At 41.5% G+C, this 22,922-nt stretch overlaps 3 protein-coding genes across 10 annotated transcripts in view; 1 reads left to right on the plus strand and 2 right to left on the minus strand.

Moving 5' to 3' along the window:
- LOC126521370 (exportin-T-like) overlaps nt 1–3,500 on the plus strand; it is a 58,071-nt gene extending 54,571 nt beyond the window's left edge. For both annotated transcript variants that reach the window (XM_050170052.3, XM_050170054.3), the window contains exons 23-26: nt 65–229; nt 1,468–1,515; nt 2,227–2,355; nt 3,232–3,500. In XM_050170052.3, the coding sequence (XP_050026009.1) occupies nt 65–229; nt 1,468–1,515; nt 2,227–2,355; nt 3,232–3,261 (372 nt within the window). In that variant the 3' untranslated portion in view covers nt 3,262–3,500. The remainder of the gene's footprint in view (nt 1–64; nt 230–1,467; nt 1,516–2,226; nt 2,356–3,231) is intronic.
- Nucleotides 3,495–15,144, minus strand: mip40 (Myb-interacting protein 40). 2 transcript variants are annotated; one of them, XM_055065939.2, is made up of 10 exons: nt 14,943–15,144; nt 14,752–14,830; nt 14,563–14,635; nt 13,689–13,745; nt 13,534–13,610; nt 13,171–13,325; nt 12,022–12,174; nt 10,716–10,789; nt 9,266–9,337; nt 3,495–7,144 (listed from the first exon to the last, which is right to left on the minus strand). In XM_055065939.2, the coding sequence occupies exons 2-10, from the start codon at nt 14,777–14,779 to the stop codon at nt 7,099–7,101; spliced, it is 735 nt and encodes a 244-aa protein (XP_054921914.1). In that variant the 5' UTR covers nt 14,780–14,830; nt 14,943–15,144; the 3' UTR covers nt 3,495–7,098. The 2 variants fall into 2 exon arrangements, with proteins under 2 accessions (XP_054921914.1, XP_050026017.1); XM_050170060.3 differs by having other exon boundaries at nt 14,752–14,805; nt 14,943–15,143.
- Nucleotides 15,145–16,435: 1,291 nt separating this feature from the next.
- Zw (glucose-6-phosphate 1-dehydrogenase Zw) overlaps nt 16,436–22,922 on the minus strand; it is a 61,428-nt gene continuing 54,941 nt past the window's right edge. For all 6 annotated transcript variants that reach the window (XM_050170056.2, XM_050170058.3, XM_055065938.1 and 3 more), the window contains 5 exons: nt 21,909–22,002; nt 20,177–20,393; nt 19,489–19,694; nt 18,646–18,815; nt 16,436–16,646 (listed from right to left, as the gene is read on the minus strand). In XM_050170056.2, the coding sequence (XP_050026013.1) occupies nt 16,565–16,646; nt 18,646–18,815; nt 19,489–19,694; nt 20,177–20,393; nt 21,909–22,002 (769 nt within the window). In that variant the 3' untranslated portion in view covers nt 16,436–16,564. The remainder of the gene's footprint in view (nt 16,647–18,645; nt 18,816–19,488; nt 19,695–20,176; nt 20,394–21,908; nt 22,003–22,922) is intronic.

The raw sequence follows: 22,922 nt of genomic DNA on the forward strand, positions 1-22,922 counted from the left end.
GGCATTCACTGACATAGCTTACCCCTTTGAGCTTTCGAAGCCTCAGGCAGCAATTATTGTACAGGCACAGAAGACCTGCTTCACAATCCTGCGGAAAATGGTGGAGCTGTGGGGCGGACCAGATGCCGAGCCGCACTTTGTAGATTTTGTGTACAAGTCGGTTGTGCCAGCCTGCTTCCATGCCCCTCTCAAGGACACCTTTGACCTGACCGATGCTCAGACGATCCTGGTATGTAGCCAAGTGCTTGGTGTGTAATCAGTTTATTGTTTAACAACTCTTGCAAGCTGCAGTTGCTGTAGGCATCTGTTCAGCATCGCTTTTTTGTCTGATTCTTCATAGTTTGAGGACTAAAGAGAAAAATTATTTGAAGTTCATTGTTAAATTACTTTTCCACAATACCAAAAAAGCTACTGTTGCCATGGGAAGAAGCTTCGTAATGCAGAAAAGACGTAAAAATGAAAGACTCATGGCAAACCCTCCTTGAAGTTCCTGCACCAACTTGCCACGATTCCACAGATTTTGACACCACCTGCTTATTGGTAAAGATAGACCACATTGTGTTCTAAAGAAGCCAAAAACTGAACTTGGCAAGTTTGGGCAAATATTGCCGAGGCACAACGGTGTAAAAAAAAAGGTTAAAAAAAAGATACTTTGAAATCTGTGACATCACACTGACATACTGGTGCTGAAGTTTCAGTGCAAAAATTAAGAAAATGGAATTTTGACCTTCAATTTCTCTTCCATTATTCAACCTAGCACCATAAAATTGATGGTTATAGAGTTTTCAAAGAGCACTTTGTCGATTTCAGCTGATGCATCGTTTCTCTTTAGTGTCTCTTTTAAAAGATCTGCACAGTTATGCATGTGTGCCTCAGCCAATCAAGATTAAGAAGCTGAGGCAAGTACATGAGAAATTTATTCAACAATTCATTATCTTACAACACAGTTGCAAAGGTACCCATAGTTTTTGATACATGGCAGTGTGTTTTCATTGTTTCTTTGTATATATTTTTAAAAGTGCAAATACTTTTACGCCAATCATACTTGCCTCTGGGCTATGGGAAACATGCTTACCATGAAGGTTCCACAACTTCTGCTTTAAAAGGTGTTGGGCAGCTTTGAAGAGTTTGTCAATGTGAAACAGCGTAGAGACTCTTTCAGCGTAGCGACAGTGTGAAATGTGGGAACTGACCCAGTCCTGTGGCCTTCTTGATCGAGGCTGGTGTGTCCCTAAGGAAAATGTGCGGCACTTGTGCCGGATTGTAACATACTATCTAACCCGTCCTCTCCCTCTTGACTTTCACGACAGCCCTGCAAGGGCAGTTAATGCAAGTAAACACAGAAAAGACAGCAACATTCTTTTTTGATGTCTTCTGCATGTAACCAATCAGGTGATGTCTAAGCCACTGGTACATTCAATTCAGAAATCTCAGCCTTGACAAACCTTGTTTTTCTCCTATTTCCAGGCCTTATCTGAAAGTGCTCTTTGCATGAAGATGATCCTTGCCAAGCGGGTGTGTACCACTGCTTCTGCTTCTATTTCACATTTGCACTTCTCAAATTAAAAAGGTGCCATAGTCTTGCGTTGGTAACCTGCCCATATAATCTGCACAAACATTTTCAGCCTTTGGAAAACAAACAAAAAATTTGTGCCATAGTCATGCAAATACTAACTGCACACAACAGACACACAGTGCGCCGAAGCTTCGGGAAAAGAATAAAGAGCATGTCACTTCTGTCTCCAATAATATCTTGCCTGCAGTGGTATTGAAATTGACTACTTGTAGAGAAGTATAGTTCCAGATTTTGCCTAGTGCAGATTTCCAACCTGTGAAGGGCCAAGTACGGCCTGAGCCAGAATTGTCATTTTTGATTATGAAACCGTCGTCTCTTCCAACTAGTATATCGGTCTGTTTATTGTACCGTGTAGATTGGGTAAACACACCATCGCTGTGTACCGACTTACATAGGTAGGACAGCCTGAACGTTCCAGAAGTGGCAGTGACTTCAGGAAACTAGATTGGGCATGGCCCTGGTCAGATCTTTCAGTCTAGCCATTGTTGGTTGCCACAACACTTAGTTGCAGACATGCCTTGGCACACACGAGAAAGTGCTTTTAAAGCAAACAAAGAAAAATGAAGAGAAAAGAGGCAACCACCATTTTGAATCCGACAAAGCGCCGGAATGTGCTAGGAGTTTGGTGCTATATGTGACCGCAATTTCAGGGCGAGGAGTTCACGGAGTATTTACGCACCCAGTACCTTCCCACCCTGCTGAGGCTGTCGCCACAGCAGATCCAAGACTACTGCATGCACCTGCAGGGTGATCCCAAGGTGTTCAAGAACTACGTTAAGGTGAGCGACAAGTTCACTCGGTAGTGCATGGGTTGTCATTTACAATGTCACTGGCATTATTTCTGCATCTTCTGGCTGCACGTCTAGTTCCTAAAGTGCCTTTTTATTAGCTCATCATGTTTGGTTTTTACTCCAAAACTTCAAGTCATGATACACGGCACAAGGCCTCCACAAAGCTGAGGCTTTGTAATGCAGCAAAAGACAATTCCATGTTGCTCTGCACTGCTGCATTACAATGCTTTCTCAACTCTATGGACATTTAAGTTAATAATGCAGAAATAATGCTGTGCTTTTATTAACTACTGCTTTAGTCAAATATATCGCATACATTATATACATTGTACAGAGTATTAAAGTCATCATTGCTTGCTTAACAAGTATACTCAAAAAAACAGAAAATTGGTGTTGATTGACGGCAATGGGCAGCTCGAAAGACGAGGACAAAAAGTCCTGTGTGGTTCTTTCCTTGTCCTCGTCTTTTGCACTGTCAGTTATTGTGAGGTACCCTCAGCTTTATTACGAGTTGTACATGAGCCTCTTTGCTGTTAGCTTCGCAATTTTGCAAACTAGTATATTGCATGCTACTTCATAAATAAACATTTTATTGTAGCAGGCAGTGTTTGCCTCTATTTTCATAAAATATGACATATTTTATTGTCGAAATTCTACTTTGAACACCTTAGGAGCATTTTAGTTTTCCCATGTATATTTAATAACTGTCGATTGGGACAAATTCCCAATGTTATCTTGACAGGCATCTGCTACTATAAAGTTTAGTGTGAGCACGATGCTGAGCTTGCTTTGTTTATGTAGCTGTGGCTTTTGTTTTTCTGTTAGTTACGTGTGGCCATATTCTTTTCTTTTTTATTATTGCAGGTATTCTTCCAAAGGCTGAGGACATCTTGACAGCAGGGGAGGGCCTTCTTCCGGTCTTAGCAAAATGACGAATCCTTTTCTTTATTCTGCAGATTGTGTACAGCAATTATCAAGGGTCTTTGTGTATATTGCGCTCTATTTGGGTTTTTCTATGCATTGCCATCTGATGTGAATGCTTCCTATGGAATATTTTGTACAGGCTGTGATGGCGCAGAGTGAAATAAATGGTGATGCAGCGAAGCTTGCAAAACAAGCTCAACATATAATAATGCTTCAATGTGTTTATTTTCAGCTTTACTCAGTAAGCAAATGTTTAGGAACCAGCTCAAGGACAATCCACACACATGAATAACACACAGTACAAATATTAACAAGTAGAAAAGGAAAAAAAGTATGATCATAACCTACATATGTGGGCACAAATCAGGCTATGATAAAAGTGCAAGAAACTACTTTTCTACAATGCACACCATTAGCTATACAATACCTGGACATGTGCTTCTAAATAAGCCGCGGCGTGAAGTTTTACCTTCGCAGCTGAACTTTGGTGACGACAACAATGAAAGCAACAACAAATATTGGAATGACCATTTGACTTAGCAGAATAACACTTTCATGTGGCAAAATTTGCTGCAGCCATTGTCAAAGGCAAAGCTACCCAAATTTATCTTGGCAAGCAGTTATTAGTCATTAAAGCATAGAGCTGATCTCTGGTTTAATGTGATAGCACTGAGACACTGACATCACATAGCAGGGCAAAATGCAACTTGTCATGGACAGAATACACTGTGCCAAATTTAAGGAACGAGGCTTTGATTCACCGCAAGCAAATTGACCCACAGGTGTGAGCACTGTCATGCCAGTATTTTGTTCATGCACTTGGCAACGTAATGAAACAGTCATTAGTTTCATTTATTAGTCTTAACTGACCAGGCATTTCAAAGTGTATGGGCCTTGTATGGAAGTTCAAGGGTTGGCATAAGTTTACTGTATTTGTTCTGCATCATGCTCATAAATTTTTTTTGCTCGCCAAAGTTATGTGGTGGCTAATGGCAATAGCATTCTGCTGATGAGCATACACAAATATTGCATGTTTAACTACCTTGCCACTGTCATTGCATTGTTTTTCTTTAATCAGTTCAGTAGTTGTTTAACGAGAGTATTTCTACCTTTCATGGGCATTTGAACAGAGATGCACAGTCATCATGTACATCTCTGAACAAAGTTCAAATATGTGAATCAGCCGTTCTCATGGCAGGTCAGTAACTGCCACACACAGGATATTCATTCACCAGCACCCTGCCATCTGCTAGCCTCCAGGTGAACTTGGTACTGTACCTGCTCTGTTAAGAAGTGGCACCATGATTGGTTGTCTGCGAAGCTTTTTCACAGGAAACTTGCATGGGTTCGCTTTGAAGGAGATACCAATTTTCCCTTTCATTTGATGGATACCACAGTGAGCGGAGGCAGGCTACTGGAGTAGGTTGGGCCAATTCTTGGCCCAACCTCTTGGCTTGAGATGATGTGTTCATTGCTGCCTGAAACTGTATCCCCTAACGTTGCATGTCCTTTTCCATCCTTGCCACCCTTTGTCATAACTCGCAAATTCCAGCACTAGCATTATTTCTGAGGCCACTCGTCGCACTATGTGATAAGGAAGGAATGGAAAATCAAATCTAATGTTACAAAATATGGGGCCTGCTAACCTATAAGAAGGACTTCTTCAATGGAATATACCAGACTAGTAGGTATACTAGACTGTAGTGCAAAATAAATTTCGTAAAAAGGGGACAGAAAAAAGAAGACAGTGAAGTGCCCACTTGCACTTCACTGTCATTTTTTCTGTCCCCTTTTCACAATGTATTTCGCACCACAATCAAGTATACCTAGGAAATCTATAACCAGTTGTCTACTAAGAGTAACAGAATGGTCGCAAAGAGGAGATAAGGACTGGATAAACTCGTGAAGATTGGGGAAATTTGCAGGCATGATGTGGCAGAAACCTCCCAGAGATAATGAACTTTTTTCATCACAAAAAGGCAGAGACTCCACTCGCCTCTTTCAAAGCAGCGCCAAAGGTGTCGGTGCAGGGCATATCTGACTTAGCTTCCCATACTTGTGATGTCAGTGCTGCCGAACAGCAAGCTTCAAAATGTAGTCACAATCGCATTGGGAAAAGACAAGTATATGATAGTATCACATTATAGGGCCCTTGAGGCCCTTGAAACATGCTAGAATGGTAAACAAATTCTAAAATTGTGCAGTCGCAAACATCTGGAGCAGAGCTTGCATTAGTTCAACATTAGTTAATGGCTGCCACAGTGACCATGGCATTCTAATGCTGAGCATAAGGTTGCAAAGCACATTGAACTACACCAGCTGGTCAAAATTTAGAGTTCTCCACTGTGGCATCCCTCGTGGCCCATTTGTTGCTTCTGGACGATAAACCCCGTTAATTCAACATCCCTTATGTTCCAGTGCCTTCAAAGGTACTGAAACTTGGAATGCCCGTCGACCAACAGGTCAGAAAACAATATACAAAAGCCATGACAGCGCCAAGACTGGAATGAGTAGACTTGCACAGTCTGTGACTGCTATGAAAGACTAGCAGAGAAGGATAAAAGTAATAATTGACAAGGTTCTATGTCCAGTAACTCCACGGTAGGCTTCAAGGGATGCAGCTGTAGAGGTCTTTGGATCAATTTCGACCATGTGGAGTCTCTTAAAGAAAACTGAAACCATAGCACACAGGCATTCTATAAAGTGGCTGCCAGAGCACGTAATTGAAGATTACTCATCAGTTCGTATTTATACTGCTTAAGGTTAATGAGCACTAAATGAGTGTTTGATAGTGTTGTCTCGGAGCCGCACTCGTCTTCATTTCACGCTTAATAAGCTTTGTCAGTAATTGAGCCAGCGCTATATTTAAGAATGGCAACATCCAATTGTCAATATTTCCACTGTACTAAATGTTTTTGAAATTGTTTTGCCAGAACAGGCTTGTGAGGCCGTTACTCTACATACTAAGACACACTGCGACTTTGATAAAACAGTGCTTCAGGGCCCCTTTAGCATGTGCTGCTTGGATAAGCTAAACATTCCTCAAGTTGACACTTCAACTGAACTCCAGAAAGTAGAGGGCACTCCAGTCATTCAACTAAAGAGGTTGTTGCACTTCGATAATGCTTCTCAGTGATTCACCTGATAAGATCTTGTTGCAAGGCATTCTCAGTGTCGATTGAAAGGCACTGGGGTGGGTACTTCTCTCAAGCAACTTCTTATCGCAAGAGTCGTAGAGAAGCATTTAGTTTTAGCTTGCCTGTATATGGTGTTACCCTTTATGGAATACCAGAGACGTGGCTGGCAATAACAATGCTGGTGGTGCCATCCTGTGATGGTTGATCTAACCACAAAATATATTTTTTAAACCTGCATGATAACTACGTTGCTGCCAACAGCTTTACGGGTGCTCACTGCAACAAGCTTCATGTCTTCCCTGGTTAAACTCTACGGCACAAGATGGCTCTACCAGTGTTGTTACTATTGCTCTGTCTCAGGTAACCTGGTATTCTGCAAAAGAAGTAATATGTTTACGGACAAGTATTTGTGATGCAGTTAGTAAATTCAATTGAGGGGCGGCACTGTCATAAACAAGCAGAGTTAAAATGAAGCTTCGAGTCTAAACTTGTTTGCAGGTACGAGGTCAGTACACTGCAAATGATGAGTAATGCTCGCATACTAAATAGCCACTGTACTGGACTTTTCTTACAGTTAAGCTTTGATACAGGAGTTTGATTGCATTCAAGTCTGTGATGCTACATGTCGTGCTAATTCAGTGGAGTGATGCAAGCGGAACCACATTTTTCCTTAAGCTGGTGCACTCTCCCATTGTGATGGTGCATCTTGGTCATTGCTGGAACGTGAAAAGAAACTGCATCATACACATGAGGAAAAATTCACAGCGAGGCTATTACAGCATTCTTCCTACTATGCACAGGCTGTCTACAAACTGGGAAAACCAGGAATTCTCAGAGATCTTGAATGGTCAGGGAATTTGTTCTTCTATCAGGGAAAATAATCTAATCTTATTGAAAGGGAACGATTCCTCTCGAGTCAGAGAGGAATCGTAACTAATCATCTTTGACGCCGTGTCGTCGGCTGGAGTTGCCAGTGTACAGTCAACTTTCCGGACGCGCGGTATTCGCACTGCTTTGCGGCACCACCACGAAACCCATAGACTCAATATATAAAAACGTCTGAAGTTTCGGGTGCAAGAACCCTTGGTAGTCCGGTTTTCCGGACTTTTTGCAGTGACCGCAGGTCCGAAACGGCAATCAAAGCCGCCACGGCCGAAATTACCTCGCTGCCTCAAACCAGTGCTCTCGCAGGCAGTCCCGCTAGCAGCCGCAGCCATCAAGGCGGCAACGCTTGACCTAGCTGCTTCGGTGTATGCTATTAAGCCTCTTGCCATTCGGTGCCGTGTTTTCTGCTGTCAGCTATGGCACAGACTCCTCCTTTGTGGTCCTTGCAATTGGCTTCGAAGCTTCGAAAGCACAGCGCATTGCATGTCAGTTCCCGTAAGTCAGCTTTTCGCCTCAATACTGCAGTGTTACGCGGTGAAGCATAACATGAGTGGGAAGGGGCAATTGTCACTGGGCAGGGTATGTATTCCTGATATATATGTGCATGCACTCGCCATCTCCTCGCAGGCCTTCAGAGCTTTTTCAGATGTGCCTGTGGCGACTTAAGCCCTTAAGGGCGGTAAAAGACATGCATTCATTTTTTTTTTTAACTGACCAATTTTTCTTAAGTTTTCGCGGCCCCTAGGAAGTAAAAAAAAAATTGGACGTTGACTGTACAACTGACTAAGAGGACACTTCAAATGCTCCGTGGGGCGAACACGTGGCAGAAGGCTGACAAGAACAGAAAGGACCTATGCATTGAGAAATACAGGAAAATAAGCATGCTGCCACTTATTTGAAGGAGCTCGAGCTCAAAAAACAGTGTTGGCTGACATCGAGATGCACGTGTCTCTCATCCAAACAAAAATAAACTCTTCAAAGCAGTGAAACGCAACATTGAGGTGTTGTGCGGGGGCTGAGCAGGACAGTTGAGGTTGACAATTACCAGCTATTGTGAGAGAATCTCACTTCTCAAGTTCAGGCCTCATATCTATGAGCTTGCTATCAGTTGATAGAAATAGCTCATATTCTGAAATATTTGCTAATGTATGGATCTCCTTTTTATATGTATTTGATAATGTTCAACTCAATTTGCAATGGGTTTTACCATTTCTTTTAAATATATCTTATTCACTGGGCATTTTACTAACCCCTCACTTTTTTCTTTTTGAATCAAACACTACTCCTTACTGTTCAAACTCGATTAAGTCACTGTTCAAACATGATAAAGTGAGCGTGTGTGTGTGTTTTAACATGCTTACTAAGGAGTGAGAGCATCAGGCGACATGTTGTTGACCCGTCTTGATATAAAGTTCTGTGTCGCTCAGGGAAATTAGACGCGTCAACCTGGTAGACGCCCTGCCCTGTATATGGCAACGTTTGTTTAACATTGTGTTAGTTTAACATGTGTTAGTGTCATTGAACATGTATGCATAAGCAGACTGCTCAGTGGTGCAGCTTGCAAAAGCAGAATTTATACATACTAAAAGTGTCTCCATGATATAAGAAAAGCAAATCACTTATGCAATTGATAGCTCATCTAGAGGAATCTTATGCATGTACTAACCAAATTGATGGCTTAGTGTACATAGATAAGTGCAAGTTGTACCCACAAAAAGCATGTATGCAACTGGCAGAATATAAGCATGTGCTACTGTATATCAGTAAAATTAAGAATGGGGCTGACAGATGGAATAGCACATTCTGGTATAACGGTTATAAACTGTTAATATCCTTTATACCACAATATATATCAGTAAAGTGTTCTTGGTAATAACTTGCAAAATTATTCATTCCAGCCAGTCACAGCACACAGGTTGACATTTTAATAGTCTTATGTATTGCCAACTTGCCTCATTGCCTTGAGAAGAATTGCTGCACTTTCTTTGTAGCGCTCCTCATTTGCCATAGCTGCCTCTTTCCACCTAGCAGCAAAAAAGAATATAAGAAGTTTGTGCATAGCCAATATCTTTTTCAAAAGAAAATGACGCCAAAGAAATTTGCACGACAGGTACAACCAGTGGCGTAGCAACAGGGGGGGCGGGGGGGCCGTGGGCCCCGGGTGCACGGGGCCAGTAGGGGGGGGGGGGGGGGTGACAACAGAAGAGCTAAGGGCCCCGGGTGCCAGACAACCTAGCTACGCCACTGGGTACAACCAACAGTTCATTTTAAGCATCTGCTGCCATAATTTTAAGACTGTGATGCTACTGATTACAGCTGACACATCTCTCGTAAAGGTAAATATTGGTTTGAAAGCCCGTGTAAATGCCTTATGTAAACGGTAATGCACATATTCTTGGAACATGTCAATGTCTACAAGGTGTCTAAGTAAATTTTATTATGCAAAAAACTTTTGCTGCAAGCACACTACGCAGAAGCAAAAATAAGATAAGGAATATATTGTAGAGCTAGTTCATCAGAGTATTTGCTTTGAAGTCTTATCATTGTTTTCTGTGTGTCAATATATAAATTTCTTGCATTAAAAAAATAACCATCGAAGGATCCGCTGCTGCTCCTCAATTTTAACCGCCCACGCCAAAGCGGAGCACTTGATGTCTCCACGTGACCACCATGAAGTTTTTTGTAAACTGTTTATTCAGCTCTATATATATATGAAGCGTACTGCTTGGTTCCAGGTTATCGGTTACAGTCACTTGAGCCTCCTCAGTGGGAGTCAGCAGACTGGTCAATTGTCACACATTGCTGCCTCGGCCGTTGTAAACAGAGAAAAGCAATGCCACTCAGTGGTGGGTGGCAGCCACTCAGTGGTGGGTGGCAGCCACTCTCTGTGCATCAGAGGTGCTGATGCCACACATAAGAGGTACTATAGTGAACAGATGGCACCACTTCAATTTTTTATTTACGTCATTTCCTCACTTAAAAAGCTCCATTTTGCTATGAAGAAATCATTATTACAGGAGCCTTATCTTTCAATCTATCTTGACTTAATATTTGGCTTTTTAAACTATAGCAGAGGGTAACAACTGTGCGCACTTTCATGCTAGAATTTATTGGTGACAGATGTTTGATTATTCAGTGCAATGCTTTTGGGCAGATTTGTCTATTTCATGTGGCATATGTCACACACTTCACAACATTAGTATACATAGATCTGTTTAAAGATTCTTACCCCAAGAAAGCAGTATGTGATTTTGAATAGTGCTAGATGTTGCAATGATACCTCCTTCAAGTGGTTATAGGAGAGAGTATAAGAATGTCACTAACAGTTCTAAAATATAAAAAAAAGTTAATTATTTGCTTATTAAGGACAGATCTGGACTTCATAAACAAAACCACACTCACTTTTGCCGCACATTCTTCCAACGTGTTTGATGGCCAGCCAGTAAGACATTCACAGGCACAACCTCACTGTCATCCTGAAATTATAATCGGCATGTTCTTACACGAGTTGGGCAAGAGACGCCCATTTTTTTACCATTTCTTGGCTGAAATAAATTGCATAAAATATATATATACACGAAAGGGTCTCATAGGTTCATATCTAATGTGAAAACTACAGATAGCTAATGTGGCTGGGCAAAATTTCCATTTGGTTTTTCCAGGCCCCGTATGATCTCGGCAAGGAACAAGTAAGGATGGTTAATTTGACACATTTATCTAGGCTGTGAGAAAATTTAGAGGCACTGCACTGATACAGAACCTACTCCGGGGCTCGACAATGAAATACCATGTAATGAGTGCATGCCAAAGTACGAGTTGTGGATGCCTTTGACTGTTTGGAACTGGCAGTAAGTCCAGCCACATTGCAACGCAGTACTATCACAGTTAGCAAATTAACAAAAGCACCAAGACTGCTTGGCCAGATAGCTGTACTGAATCGTGTCATCATCAACACACTGAACAACGAAACCACTTCATTACTGCACAATGCAATGCAATTGTCGCTAATGGTTTCAACGGTCAGCCATTACAAGGGCAGCTAAAGAATGCCTTTACTTTCGTGCACACTTGACATTACTGTTAAAACACCCTCCCGAGCTTTTCTTGCATACAGAAACAGGACTAAAGTCTTCTACCAATGTTCGTAATCGTTAAAGGAAAGGCAACATACAGTCTTGAGAGCAAAAAAAAAAAATAAAAGCTCTGGAGACCACAGATGCAGCAACTTTTTTTTTTCTTCACAGTCTAACTATGCAGGCTGAAATCAATTGGTACAGCTTATGTTCGCCTGTTTAGCCAATACCACATTTAGCACGCATGAGCAAGGGTAAAATTTCTTCCAATGCCATGGTCTTTAGACTTCTGCTCCCAGCTGCATAAGAGTGTCACATGCACCTGGATCGATGGCCACTGAATGCTGTAACTGTCCAATTTACCAAGGACAGTTTCTTGTCCATGAAACACAACTAATGCAATTTTGCTGTCTTTGGATCAACATAGAACGGTAACTCGCAGCTCAAAGTAGATGTAATATCTAATCAACCTGAACAGGCCTCACAAGTGCGAATGCAGTTTTCAATAATCAGAATGTGTGACAGCTGCTTTGGATCGTTCAATACGAGATCGAAAGATGCCATAATTCCTAAAATACTATGTGTCCATCTCATCTGGAATATAATGTTGGTCATGCACAACCACAAGGCCTCACCGATGCCATAAAGAACTTTTCACTGGGCTGTGGAACAGGTGAAGGTATTCGAAGGTCCTTGACGTTACCAGCATCATCTTTGGGAGGTGCCACAGGTGCAGGTAGGAAAAAAATGCCCTTTGTGTCATCATCATCTGCACTATCATTGGTGTTCTGCAGCAGAGCAGAAAACAACTGTTGTACTTCACAAACATAAATCGGCAATAACTTGGGCTAGTCGATCAGTGCTCTCTTGCGCTTAACCTCAAGTTATGCAGTACCAACTAGATCACCAGTCTGTTCTTTTGATCTGTCATGCTGGGAAAGTGAGTAATGCTACGATATTGACTAGACTAAGTGTATTGATTAATCGGTTTCAATGTCCACAAAACAGCCCACAGGCTATGAGAAATGCTGCAACTGTGGGAGATTTAACTATGACGAGAATGTCTCACAGTTATTCACAAATAAAGGCAAGCATCAAGAGTCTTGGCAAGAGGCACAATATTCCTTTTGATTAGTTTGGTGCAATATGTTGCCACAACATGAGCATTTCTCAACAAGCAGCAAACAGCATAACCTGTGTGTACTTACACTACGATTTTTCGTTACGTTTGACTTGAACATGAATAATACATTCCTCACCAACTACAGACAAACCAGCATACTGGCCAGCAGTGGAAGGGAACATTAAAAGCAGCTGCATGGGCTTGCATGCTACAAACTAAACAAATAAAAAGAAACTTTACATTTAGACCTTCCAGCTCCTAGCTAGCACAGTCATTGTTTGAACTGTAAACAATGAAGTGGAAAACTTAAACATGCTTAGAAAAATGCAAAAATGGGACTCGAGGCCAGAGATAATTTTGTCCTCGGGTGCCCCTCCATCCTCTCTCACCTTCCCCCCCCCCCCATTTTTTTTTTTTTTCAAAGCTGTTTCTGCACCAAGTAGGCAAACCTCAAACCACATACAATAGCTAGTTTCCGCAGAGCAAAATGTATGAAAACAGCCTCATTCACTTTAGCAACTTAAGGATGGCATTTATTCATCCTATGAGATAAGTACCCCCGCTCATTTCTGCAGTCATTTGCCAGTGTAAAAACTGCTGTTCTTTTCAAGCGACTCTGGCAGACAATGTACGTTACGCGCATGGAAGAAATTCAGTTTACCTTTTTCTTGTCTATTTCTGCAACACCATGGTTCCGCTCCGAACTCTGCAGAGGTTTATTTTGTATCCAGCTACGACACATTGAATACAATGGAGAATTCTCATCAAACTGGGCAAGGTCAACACTGCAGCCATATATTTTTGTGATGTATGTGTCTGTAACAAAAGGAAAGGTGTCCATCATATCGATTTATCCACAATTAAGCCCGATCTTTTCAAAAACTAGTTTAAGGAAAGCACTGAAAGAAATATTGTTTATGCACTATGTTAAATGTGACTTGCAAGGATGCATAAAGGTTTACATATGTGAACGTCCTTCACATATTTATGAAAAATCCATATAATTTTCACGAGTAAAACATACTTGAATTCTGCACAGCAGAGTCATCTTTTCGACGGCGTTTTCTCTGGGTCTTTTGAATCTTCTTAGGAGAAGCATCCCTGAAACAATTTGACACGAATTGTGAACACTGCTGGTGGTGCTCTGCATTAGCCCAAAACTAATGGTCACCTACTCACTTAGCAGCAGAATCCAATGCCTTTGATTCATCTTCCGATTGCGATGATGAACTCTGACTGGAAAAAAAAAAAAAAAAAAAGAGACCCCGCCAGGTTTACACATAATTTAACTAGAAAATACACATTAATTGTTGGCCTCACATGCTTGGCCTTTCCCAAGTATAATGCCGTTTATATCGCGGTTTCATATTTCTGATAAACTGTTTCGGCTCTGCGCATATTTGACGGCCATTCTGTAATCTACGAGTAATTTTTGTGAGACAGTTTTTCTAGCAACTGGTGTTCCGTTCATGAGATTCTGTTCCATCAGCGTAGCAGTCTTTAAGGCTCTGTAAACAGCACGTTAAAAAAAAAGGAAAATAAAAGGCCGGTTGTCAAAGAAAGACCAGAGGCGGTATTCTCGGGCGATCACTTTCGGAGGTGCCTTAATTAGTTACACGTGATTTCACGTGACTAGCGCTGGACGCGTTCGGCGTCTGCGGGCGACAGCGTGTTAGGCACTTTTTGGGAACACTGTCGCTCGTAGACGCCCACACGACTTTAACTCTGCGAAACTCATACATCACCGGCCGAGAACAACGCTTAAGTAATGTATACAGTGTCTTAGAACGACAGAAAGCTGAGCTAGTTGGTAAGGATTCATTATGCAAAAAAGAGGTGAGGCGTGCAGACAGGACAAGATTAGAGAAGTGGTCAACACGTCGTTCGTGTTGTCGTTCGTGTTGTCCACTTCTCTGCTCTTGTGTCCTGTCTGCACGCCTCACCTCTTTCTTGCATAATGTATACAGTGTCGTTACGCGAAGACGCGAGCATTACAGCATACCCGAGATCTACAACACGGGTGAGTGACGCTACTTTAACTCGGCGTGGTCACCTTTCTTCGGTTTTCTCCACGAGACTTTGTAGGACGCCATCAAGCTTCGATCTTGCCTGTTCGAGCTCGGAGACTGAAAGCGAAGAAAAGGCAGCTTTCAACACATTTAGACACATTACACTGTCAATCCCATCCACACCCCTCATCGCCGGAGTTTCACAACAAAACACGTAAAGTGCGCCTTCCAACCTCGCTTTTCCTGCTTGAGTCGCGACATCGTCGTCCAAAGGAGTCGTCGGGCCTCTGTAAGAGACGAGATCACGGTGTTCTGAAACGGTTCAAAGCTTGTAGAGTACAGATACGCCGGGAGACGAAAAACGCGTCTCTGCATCGCGTGGTCTCTGTTCTTCCGCAGTCGAGGGCATAACCGGGACACTTGCCTTTCGCGTCCGAAAAGTTGTTGGTTTAAACGACGACGCCCAAACAAAACCTCTTGCTCCTCTTCATCCGGATAAAGCAGCAGATATTTGGGGAATCAAGGGACGCGTAATAGCCGTAATTAGCCTTGAACGACAGATCAAGCGTCGCGCCGCTGACCCTTTAATTTGTACAAGGCAAGATGGCGCTCTTGTTAACAGTGGTGACGTAGGCAGCATAGGGTTACCACGTCACGGTTCTCTGTTGTTGCGGTATTTACGTTTTGGCGCGCATTGCGCACACTGCGCGCGAGTTTGTTTTAGCACGATGTGTTTTTGGAAGACAGGATTGTATAATTATTTCTGCACCAACTGTATCAGGCGTACGTGCGTCATAATAAGGTACAATATAATAGGTCTTCGATGTTTTCAAGCTAAAATGTAAGCCTAAATATTCTGTTGTGCTTTTTTCGTAAAACGACTGGGCTGGGGTGACCATAATTGAAAAAAGCACCTTGAAGTAAAAATTAATGAATTGTAGATCGCGAAGTTCAAATTTGTGGCATTATACGTAGAGTAAGACGTCTGATACCTTCACCTTTGAAGTAATGCAAATATTTTCACTTGACACGACTAGTTATAAAACAGAATGTGCTACAGTAATCGCCACGCGAGTTATTGGCGTGAAATATGTGTAGCAGTGTTCTTCAAGCTGCCTTTGTAAACATCCCGCATTCAATTTTGCTCGATCAGTTTTGATTTAGGTTAAATTTGGCTTTGTGTTTAAAACAAGACAGTCCCCTCATTCTTGCAGTTGCATGCAACAGCACAAGCAAACATATTCAAACTTACCAGGTCTTATAACAGGACCTAAAAACAGAGCAGCGGTGTTTGTGCAATTATGTTCCTAGTCTGAAGTTCTATAGCTTTGCATTTATTCACATTACATTGACAGAGAAACTTGCAGTTTAGCATTTGCTTATTTTTATGTAGTACCTTTTTCAAGACTGCAGGCTCCACAGAAACATAACAATTACAAGTGCACTTATTTCAATCAGATTAATCAACCAACTGTGCCATTATGTGCTTATCCTTTGAAGGCAGTGAGATTTTGATGTGCGGCAGTTTAGAATTAAACTTTATTGTGCTCATTAATAAGCATAGCACAACCTTTCATTTGCTCTGTTTAACTAACAGTTAGCCATCGCAGTTACATTAGCATTATTTTAAATAGGCAATGCTTGTTATGACTACAAACGAATGTTGCACATAGCTTCAAATGGCAGAATCCTCTTTGTCACACGCAGAAAAAAAAAAGGACTACAATCCTGCTCTTTAAACCTTATTGCTAGTTGAACCTAAAGAAGGGCAGACTTGCACTTCTACAATCACCTTGAAAATTAATGTATAAGTCTGTTACGAAACACATGTTTAAGTACACTCATAGAAAACAATGTGGATGTATATTTTTTAACTGTAATGTGAAAGGTGATTAAAAGAAACCAGACATTCAAGAATCAATGTATCAATGTTTATTTTTGAAAAAGAAGGATTGAAGCAGCGTATTTACTGCTTTCCTTCTGTAAATAATATTTTCTTTTTTTTTTCACATGTATACAATAATTATAAATAAACGAGGACGGATCTTAAGCTTTTGTCCAACGATATGTGCCATAGAACTTGAAACCCGCTCTTTTCCAGAGATCGTCCGCCTCCTTGAAGCCTCGGCTGAAAATTTGAAAACGATTAAAGGTTAACCAAAGCAATGCACAATCAAGCCACTGTCAGAAATACACATGGACAGCAACACAGTCTGCCTCAAGTAACAGCACTTATCCTATTTGCTAGACTTGCTTACTGCTAGCATTAGTATATCTCAATGCAATTGCAACAGCGTGTGGAAATATACCATTCTGTTAATCGGCTAGTGTTCACTAATGGACATTATTAAAATTTAAAACAAGAAAAACTTGCATTGGCATGCACTGGTCTAAAGGTTCAAGTGTGTTGAAAGCAAGTGAGGAAAAAAAAAAAAACATGTCATGCTCTACATGCCATGCATTAGCGCATGTTTCATTGTAAAAGCGTTCAACAAGCAATTTTTTTTTTTTAAGGAGTAAAGGTCATAAGCAGAGAGATGTTTGTGTTGTTCCTTAAGTTCAATGATGCTGATTAAATGTTACTCAAATCTTTTTTTTATTATTATTGAGAACCTTAGAAACTTAATATACCTAAATGGGAGTCGCACAGGTAGAACAATACACATACTTCCTACCACACCTGCAATGCATTCAATCAAGCACTCTTATTTTTCCATAAAATTCAGCTGTTGACTTATGGAAGCCTCACTGTATTTAGCCACAATTCATATTAAAAAGAAAATGCTGCATAAATCACACCAAATTATTTTAAATAAGTAGGTACTGCTCTACTGTATTCCAAAGGGGCATGCCTTTGTGCTAGCCGTATGTCTAAACCCAGAGGCATCATTATCCAATCCATCCTTTTTCAAATTTTTTTCCCCTCCATTCCAGTGCGAAGTAGCGGGTTAGAGTATGCCAGCTCATTAGGCAGCCAACAGCTTCACGAGGCCCAGTTTCGTATTTGTTGAAGGTACTGCCTTTACAGGAAGTTGAAGTTCCAGCTCATTCACTGCATTGGCCGAAAATGCGAACATAAAATGCTTGTAGCCTTTTCATAATTGTAAAGCCACTTTTTCCAGATGAGGCTAATGGCAGCATAGTCATTTTTTTCGTCAGTGCGTACAAGCACAGTTCACATCTTCCATGTGTTATGTCACGGTAAATGTAGACATGGCTCTCGTTGTAAAATGTACTAGAGACAAGCCCCAGCAGTGCAGCTAGCACTTCCATCTTCATTTGAACCATGGGCCAATGCCACCATTAGCTGGATAGATATGTAATGAAAAGGAGCGCACACACTTGCGAATTTGGGAAAAGTTGACAATCACCTCACCATCGATGTTTCTGAACAATGCGAGCAGATAACCTAATGCATCTAGAAAGCTATTCTCGTCATTAAACAAATGGTGTGCTTAATGTTGATGTGCTTTGTTGCAGCGAGGGTGTTCAGATCATGTTTGCCGTCTCATTGTATAATTTTGTAGAAAACTGAGCTGTTAACCAACACATCCGTAGCAGTAATAGAGGTGGACAGTACGTAGATAACACACCAGGAATTGACAATGTTGAAGAAGATTGCAGCATAGGAGATATTAAATGCCACTTATATATTTTTTGAAATTTCAGTCTACAATCATGTGTACACACACACACACAATATATATATATATAGTATTTGATATGGTATACTTATTGAACTATTGATGAAGCCTGTCGGATCAGTGTTGTAAGATTTTTTTTTTTTTTTTGTACTATAGACATATTTGAGTGTTTGCATTTTCTGTATGCCATGTACAAGGGGGACTCAGGTTTTCTTCAAGCGAATTTGTTGCTTTTTGCCTGGGCCATCCTGCACCTTCCTGGTGTAAACAGATAAAAAAAAGAAGTACTGTTGGCATATGGAGACGTATGCGGCCTGTGACTGGGTTGTGCAAGAACACACTCCCTTTGCACCAGTGCCGTTGCATCAGTGGTGAAAGTCCATCTTCAGGTGACCACCGACCATGAAAACGGGCAAAAGAAAGCTATTCGCTTTAAAAAGGTCTGAAATTGCAGACTGCCAGCCGGCAGAGGAAAGGGCGTACCTGCCATACTCGTAAGGCACTGGTTTGGGTTTTTCCCGATCGATCTGATGCAGGAGGGGTGTGAAGATACGCCACGCCTCTGCCAGCTCATCACTGCGCACAAAATGCACCTGGCTGCCATAGAAAACATCCAGAATGAGCCGTTCGTAGGCGTCTGGCATGACCATGCCCTGCAAGGAAAGACAAATAATGTCACGACTAACTCAAGGCAGGGTGCAAGTTTGGGCGAGGGAAATTATTACAATTAACAGCACTTTTACGGTGAAATTAATGATTGGGCAAGTCTCAGTCGTGTGCAGTTGTCAACTGGCTAAGTAAGATATGGACAATAAAATGAAATGAGGACAGCAGTGTTGTACGAGACTGGTCTGCGCACTGTTAGCAGCACACAAGTCCAAAGGTTAAGGCACCCTGCACACCAAGTCAATGTGCACCAACACAACCGGTGTTTCTATTATAGAAAATTATTCACTAGGTCTGGCGAATTTCTTTTAGCTTATGTAGTTGCAAAACTGCACATAGATTTTGCATGTTTTTCTCGTATGTGTGTACGTGTGCACACATCTTTAGTTGGTTTTAGCAGATGTCGAATGCTGTTTTAGCAGAATGTTGCGCTTTAGCAGGATGGCAGCAGCAACTTAGTCAACTATGATAGAAGTCTACACTCTGATAGCATGCTTATGTTGTAAAACAAAAATAGCCAAGGTCAAACAAGGCCTGCTTGAACCTTTCAGCATATTTGGTTCTATCAATATTGAACTTTGTTTTTATCTCTGGGCCTCTAACTTCCGGAGAGTAGAGAAATATTTAGAAAATGCAATGAAATAAGGAACTAAGAGAAACCTTGTAGCGGCTGCCGTAGGTCAGATCCAGCTCGGTCTCCTCGATGTCAAAGGCCATGCCAGGTTTCTTGGTCATGAACTTGACGTAGATGGCCTCGTCAGGTTGCACCCTCAGTACTAACTCATTTCGCTTGCTCTCGCCAGCGAAGATGTCACCGGCAACTTCCTTGTACTGGATACGCACTTCTGCCTTACGTTCATTCAGTGCTGCATAGCATAGAAGATAGGGCAAAGCAAAGAAAGATACATGTGATAAGTAAATTATTGCCAGCAAAAACAAGCACAATGTGCCAGAAAATTAGGATGCCGATAATGTAAGCCTACCACTTTCACGGAAATTCCATAAGATATGGAGACAAACTCTGAAGATGAAGCAAAGGGTAACTGTTGTTTATTTGCATATATGACTTTGTGCAACTGTGCATGGCTTATCAAGTATTTCATACAGCTGTTCTGTATGAGCTTTCAAGGGTGCGCACATACACATGAAATGATTGCCAAAAATGTGACGAGGATCCCACATAGTGCAAGCTGTGCTTGGGGACCCTCGTTGAAATCCCATCACCAGACACGCATTTTTTTTTATTTAAGAGGCCTCTACGTACCACTAACTGTACTGTAAGAGGCAGTGCTTGGCATAATGTTTTGCATTAATACACAAGTGATTTCCCCGACAGATACCCACACACCTTTGCCACAGCGCAAGATGAAAGGCACTCCTTCCCAGCGCTCATTGTTGACGTAAGCTACTGCTGTGGCATAGGTGGCCGTGCGGGAGTTCTTCGGCACAGTAGGATCATCCAGGTAGCCCTGGGTCTCGTCTCCAGTCCCACCAGGCTTGCCCACATATTGGCCCAGCACCACATTGTCCATGGTGATCGGGGGAACGCACTTGAGCACCTTCACCTGCACAGTGCTGACATCATTCCACTGTTGCTCGACACCCATTCCAGTCAAAGTGAGTGTACCTGTGCCTCATGTCTGTTCAGGGCTAATAAGAGCACACCATTCTCACCCAGTGCTACGACCACAAAAACTTTTTTCAAATGCGGCACTAATGCCACATACTTTGATGAAACGGTCTACAGTGCAATGTTCCTGCAGAGTGCGTGCGACACCCCGAAGTCTGCAATCTGCTGCAGAACTTGGCAGTGATGATCTGTGAAGCCACAGGGGTTAATAGGATTCTCGGCATTGAGTCCAGAAACGGTCACTGTTTTATTCCAAAAAAATATGCTTATGTACAAGAAATACTACAATCCCATTAACATGTCTATTTGTTTTGAGCCAATACAAGCAAAAAACATATCCAAAATCCACTGGGTAAAAGTAACAGTATCTGCCGAAAATGAACATTTCAAGCTTTTATTTGCTTGACTGATGTCACGAAGATGCTCATAACATTTGAAATCACGAAAAAGTAGTCTTAGAATTAGCACCGACTCTGCTGTGAGCATTCAGTTATTTATTCTTGAAGCACTGCTATCGAGGCTACACATTTCAAAGCAGCCAAGAGAGTTCCTTGAACACACTTGCTAGCACGTGCACTCCACTGCAAGTGTCACTTAACACTTCCGTCTGACAGCGTGCGAGTGAGACTAATGGCAAAGTGCACTCGCTCGAAGTTTCACTAAATATGTTCGTCTGACCGGGGTATAACTCATTCAACACCTCCCAATTAAAACACTGCAAGCCTCAGGAAAACAAAATTAGTAAAGCACCATATAAAACCATTCACAATAACGTTCAAATGTTTATAGAACCAACCCCACATACTCATCAGCACAAAGAGCTGCAGATATTTTTCCATAGTTATCACGGCCTTCACTGCTGTTCCCTGTACAAACACGAGTGTACTTCACGGCAATGAGGCACACATTGTCATGGAAACACTTCTGAAGGCAAAATTTGTACACAATTTGCATTCATAGCACACATTAGATACTACATGAAAATGAAGCACAAGTGTTTAAATGATGGTGTAATCTCAATACCACACTATGTACTTTGAATTTTCAAAGCGGGTTATTATGCAATAAAGGAATTGCAGGTAACATCAAGCAATGAAAAATTACTACTGTATGAAGTGACACAGACAACGTATTTTGTCAGAGAACGGCAAAAAGCAGGCAATAAGTTGCAACGCTCAGGAAAATGTACGACAGAAAGCAATAAATAACTGTGCATACAACATAAATCTAACCTTTCATTAAGCAATGTCAACACAAATAATGCATGCAATAAGGTTGCAAAATGCCAACCTCGCATGCAAAGTGCAGAAGGAAATAAATGCCTGTAGCACAGACTTCCTGATCTGAAACCTGGAGCAGGAAGCAGGAAACGGTGCGCCATCCGGTTGCCCATTATCAGCACAGACACCCGCAGACAGCACACAAAGTGCAAGCAACCCAGCCTGCTAACCTTCTCATTCCTGATATCCTCTGCATCAGTGGACACTGGCCTCTCCATGGCGACGAGGGACATAATTTGCAACAGGTGATTCTGCATGACGTCCCTTCAAAGAAAGAACACACACACAATAGGCACTCATATGAGAAAGTTGTTGATAAAGACGGGCTTCTATGCTATCTCCCACCTCTAAAGAAATAAAAACTCTTACTGCAGCACATTCAGAAGACCTGCATGGCATTTCAGCATAGCTTGGGAACAGTATTGTGCCATTAACACAAACATTTTACAATATTAAAGTTATTACCTGTGCAATGCATAAAGATTCTTTGAGATGGCATGTTGCATAAAGTAAAAACAGGGACAACTGTATGCATTATTTAGTTTTAGACCACTTCATTAACCTCTACACTATAGCTTCGCTTCAGATAAGAGTCTAACATGCACATTGAATCTGCACAATTTCTTTTAAAGGGACACTAAAGAGTAAAATAAGTTTAGCTCCATGAGTAAATTACCCTTATGCAACAGAAAAATAAGTCACTGTTAAATAAGATGATCCTTCATAAGTCGGAAAAGAAGCAGAAATGAAAGACAGGTGGCGCTGCCACCTTAAGGTTCCCACAGTTCTGAAGTAAAATTCCGATATCATTTACCCGAGTGTAGTTCACTAGTAAAAAACAGCTAGACTACACTGCATATTAAAAAAAAAAAAAAACTTGGCAAGCTTCGATAACTTTTTCTGCAATGGAATGGCCCGAATACAAGAAACTTCGAATCGATGAGTGAACAAAATGTGCCAACGCTGGAGTACGGTGCAAAATTTGGACTTAATTTGCTCTTCCAGTAACCATACTTCGAGAAATTAATAAAAGTAGAGTTCTGGAAGAATAATTTATCAGTCTAAAGTGATTTAGACTTTCTCTGTAATGTCTGTACAAATTTTGTTTTACGTGAATATAGTTGGTAGTACTTGAAGGCAACTCGGCACAGACAAGAGAAACATACAGGGTTGTTTTCTCTCAC

This window comes from Dermacentor andersoni, chromosome 6 (genome assembly GCF_023375885.2).
Source record: "Dermacentor andersoni chromosome 6, qqDerAnde1_hic_scaffold, whole genome shotgun sequence".
NCBI lineage: Eukaryota > Metazoa > Arthropoda > Arachnida > Ixodida > Ixodidae > Dermacentor > Dermacentor andersoni.

Coding starts and splice junctions, on each gene's coding strand:
- mip40 (XM_055065939.2), bottom strand. CDS start 14,779: ATGTCGCGACTCAAGCAGGAAAAGCGAG. Junction 12,175..13,170: donor CAGAAATAGACAAGAAAAAG/GTAAACTGAATT, acceptor GCTCTGCTGCAG/AACACCAATGATAGTGCAGA. Junction 9,338..10,715: donor TGGAAGAATGTGCGGCAAAA/GTGAGTGTGGTT, acceptor TTTTGCTGCTAG/GTGGAAAGAGGCAGCTATGG.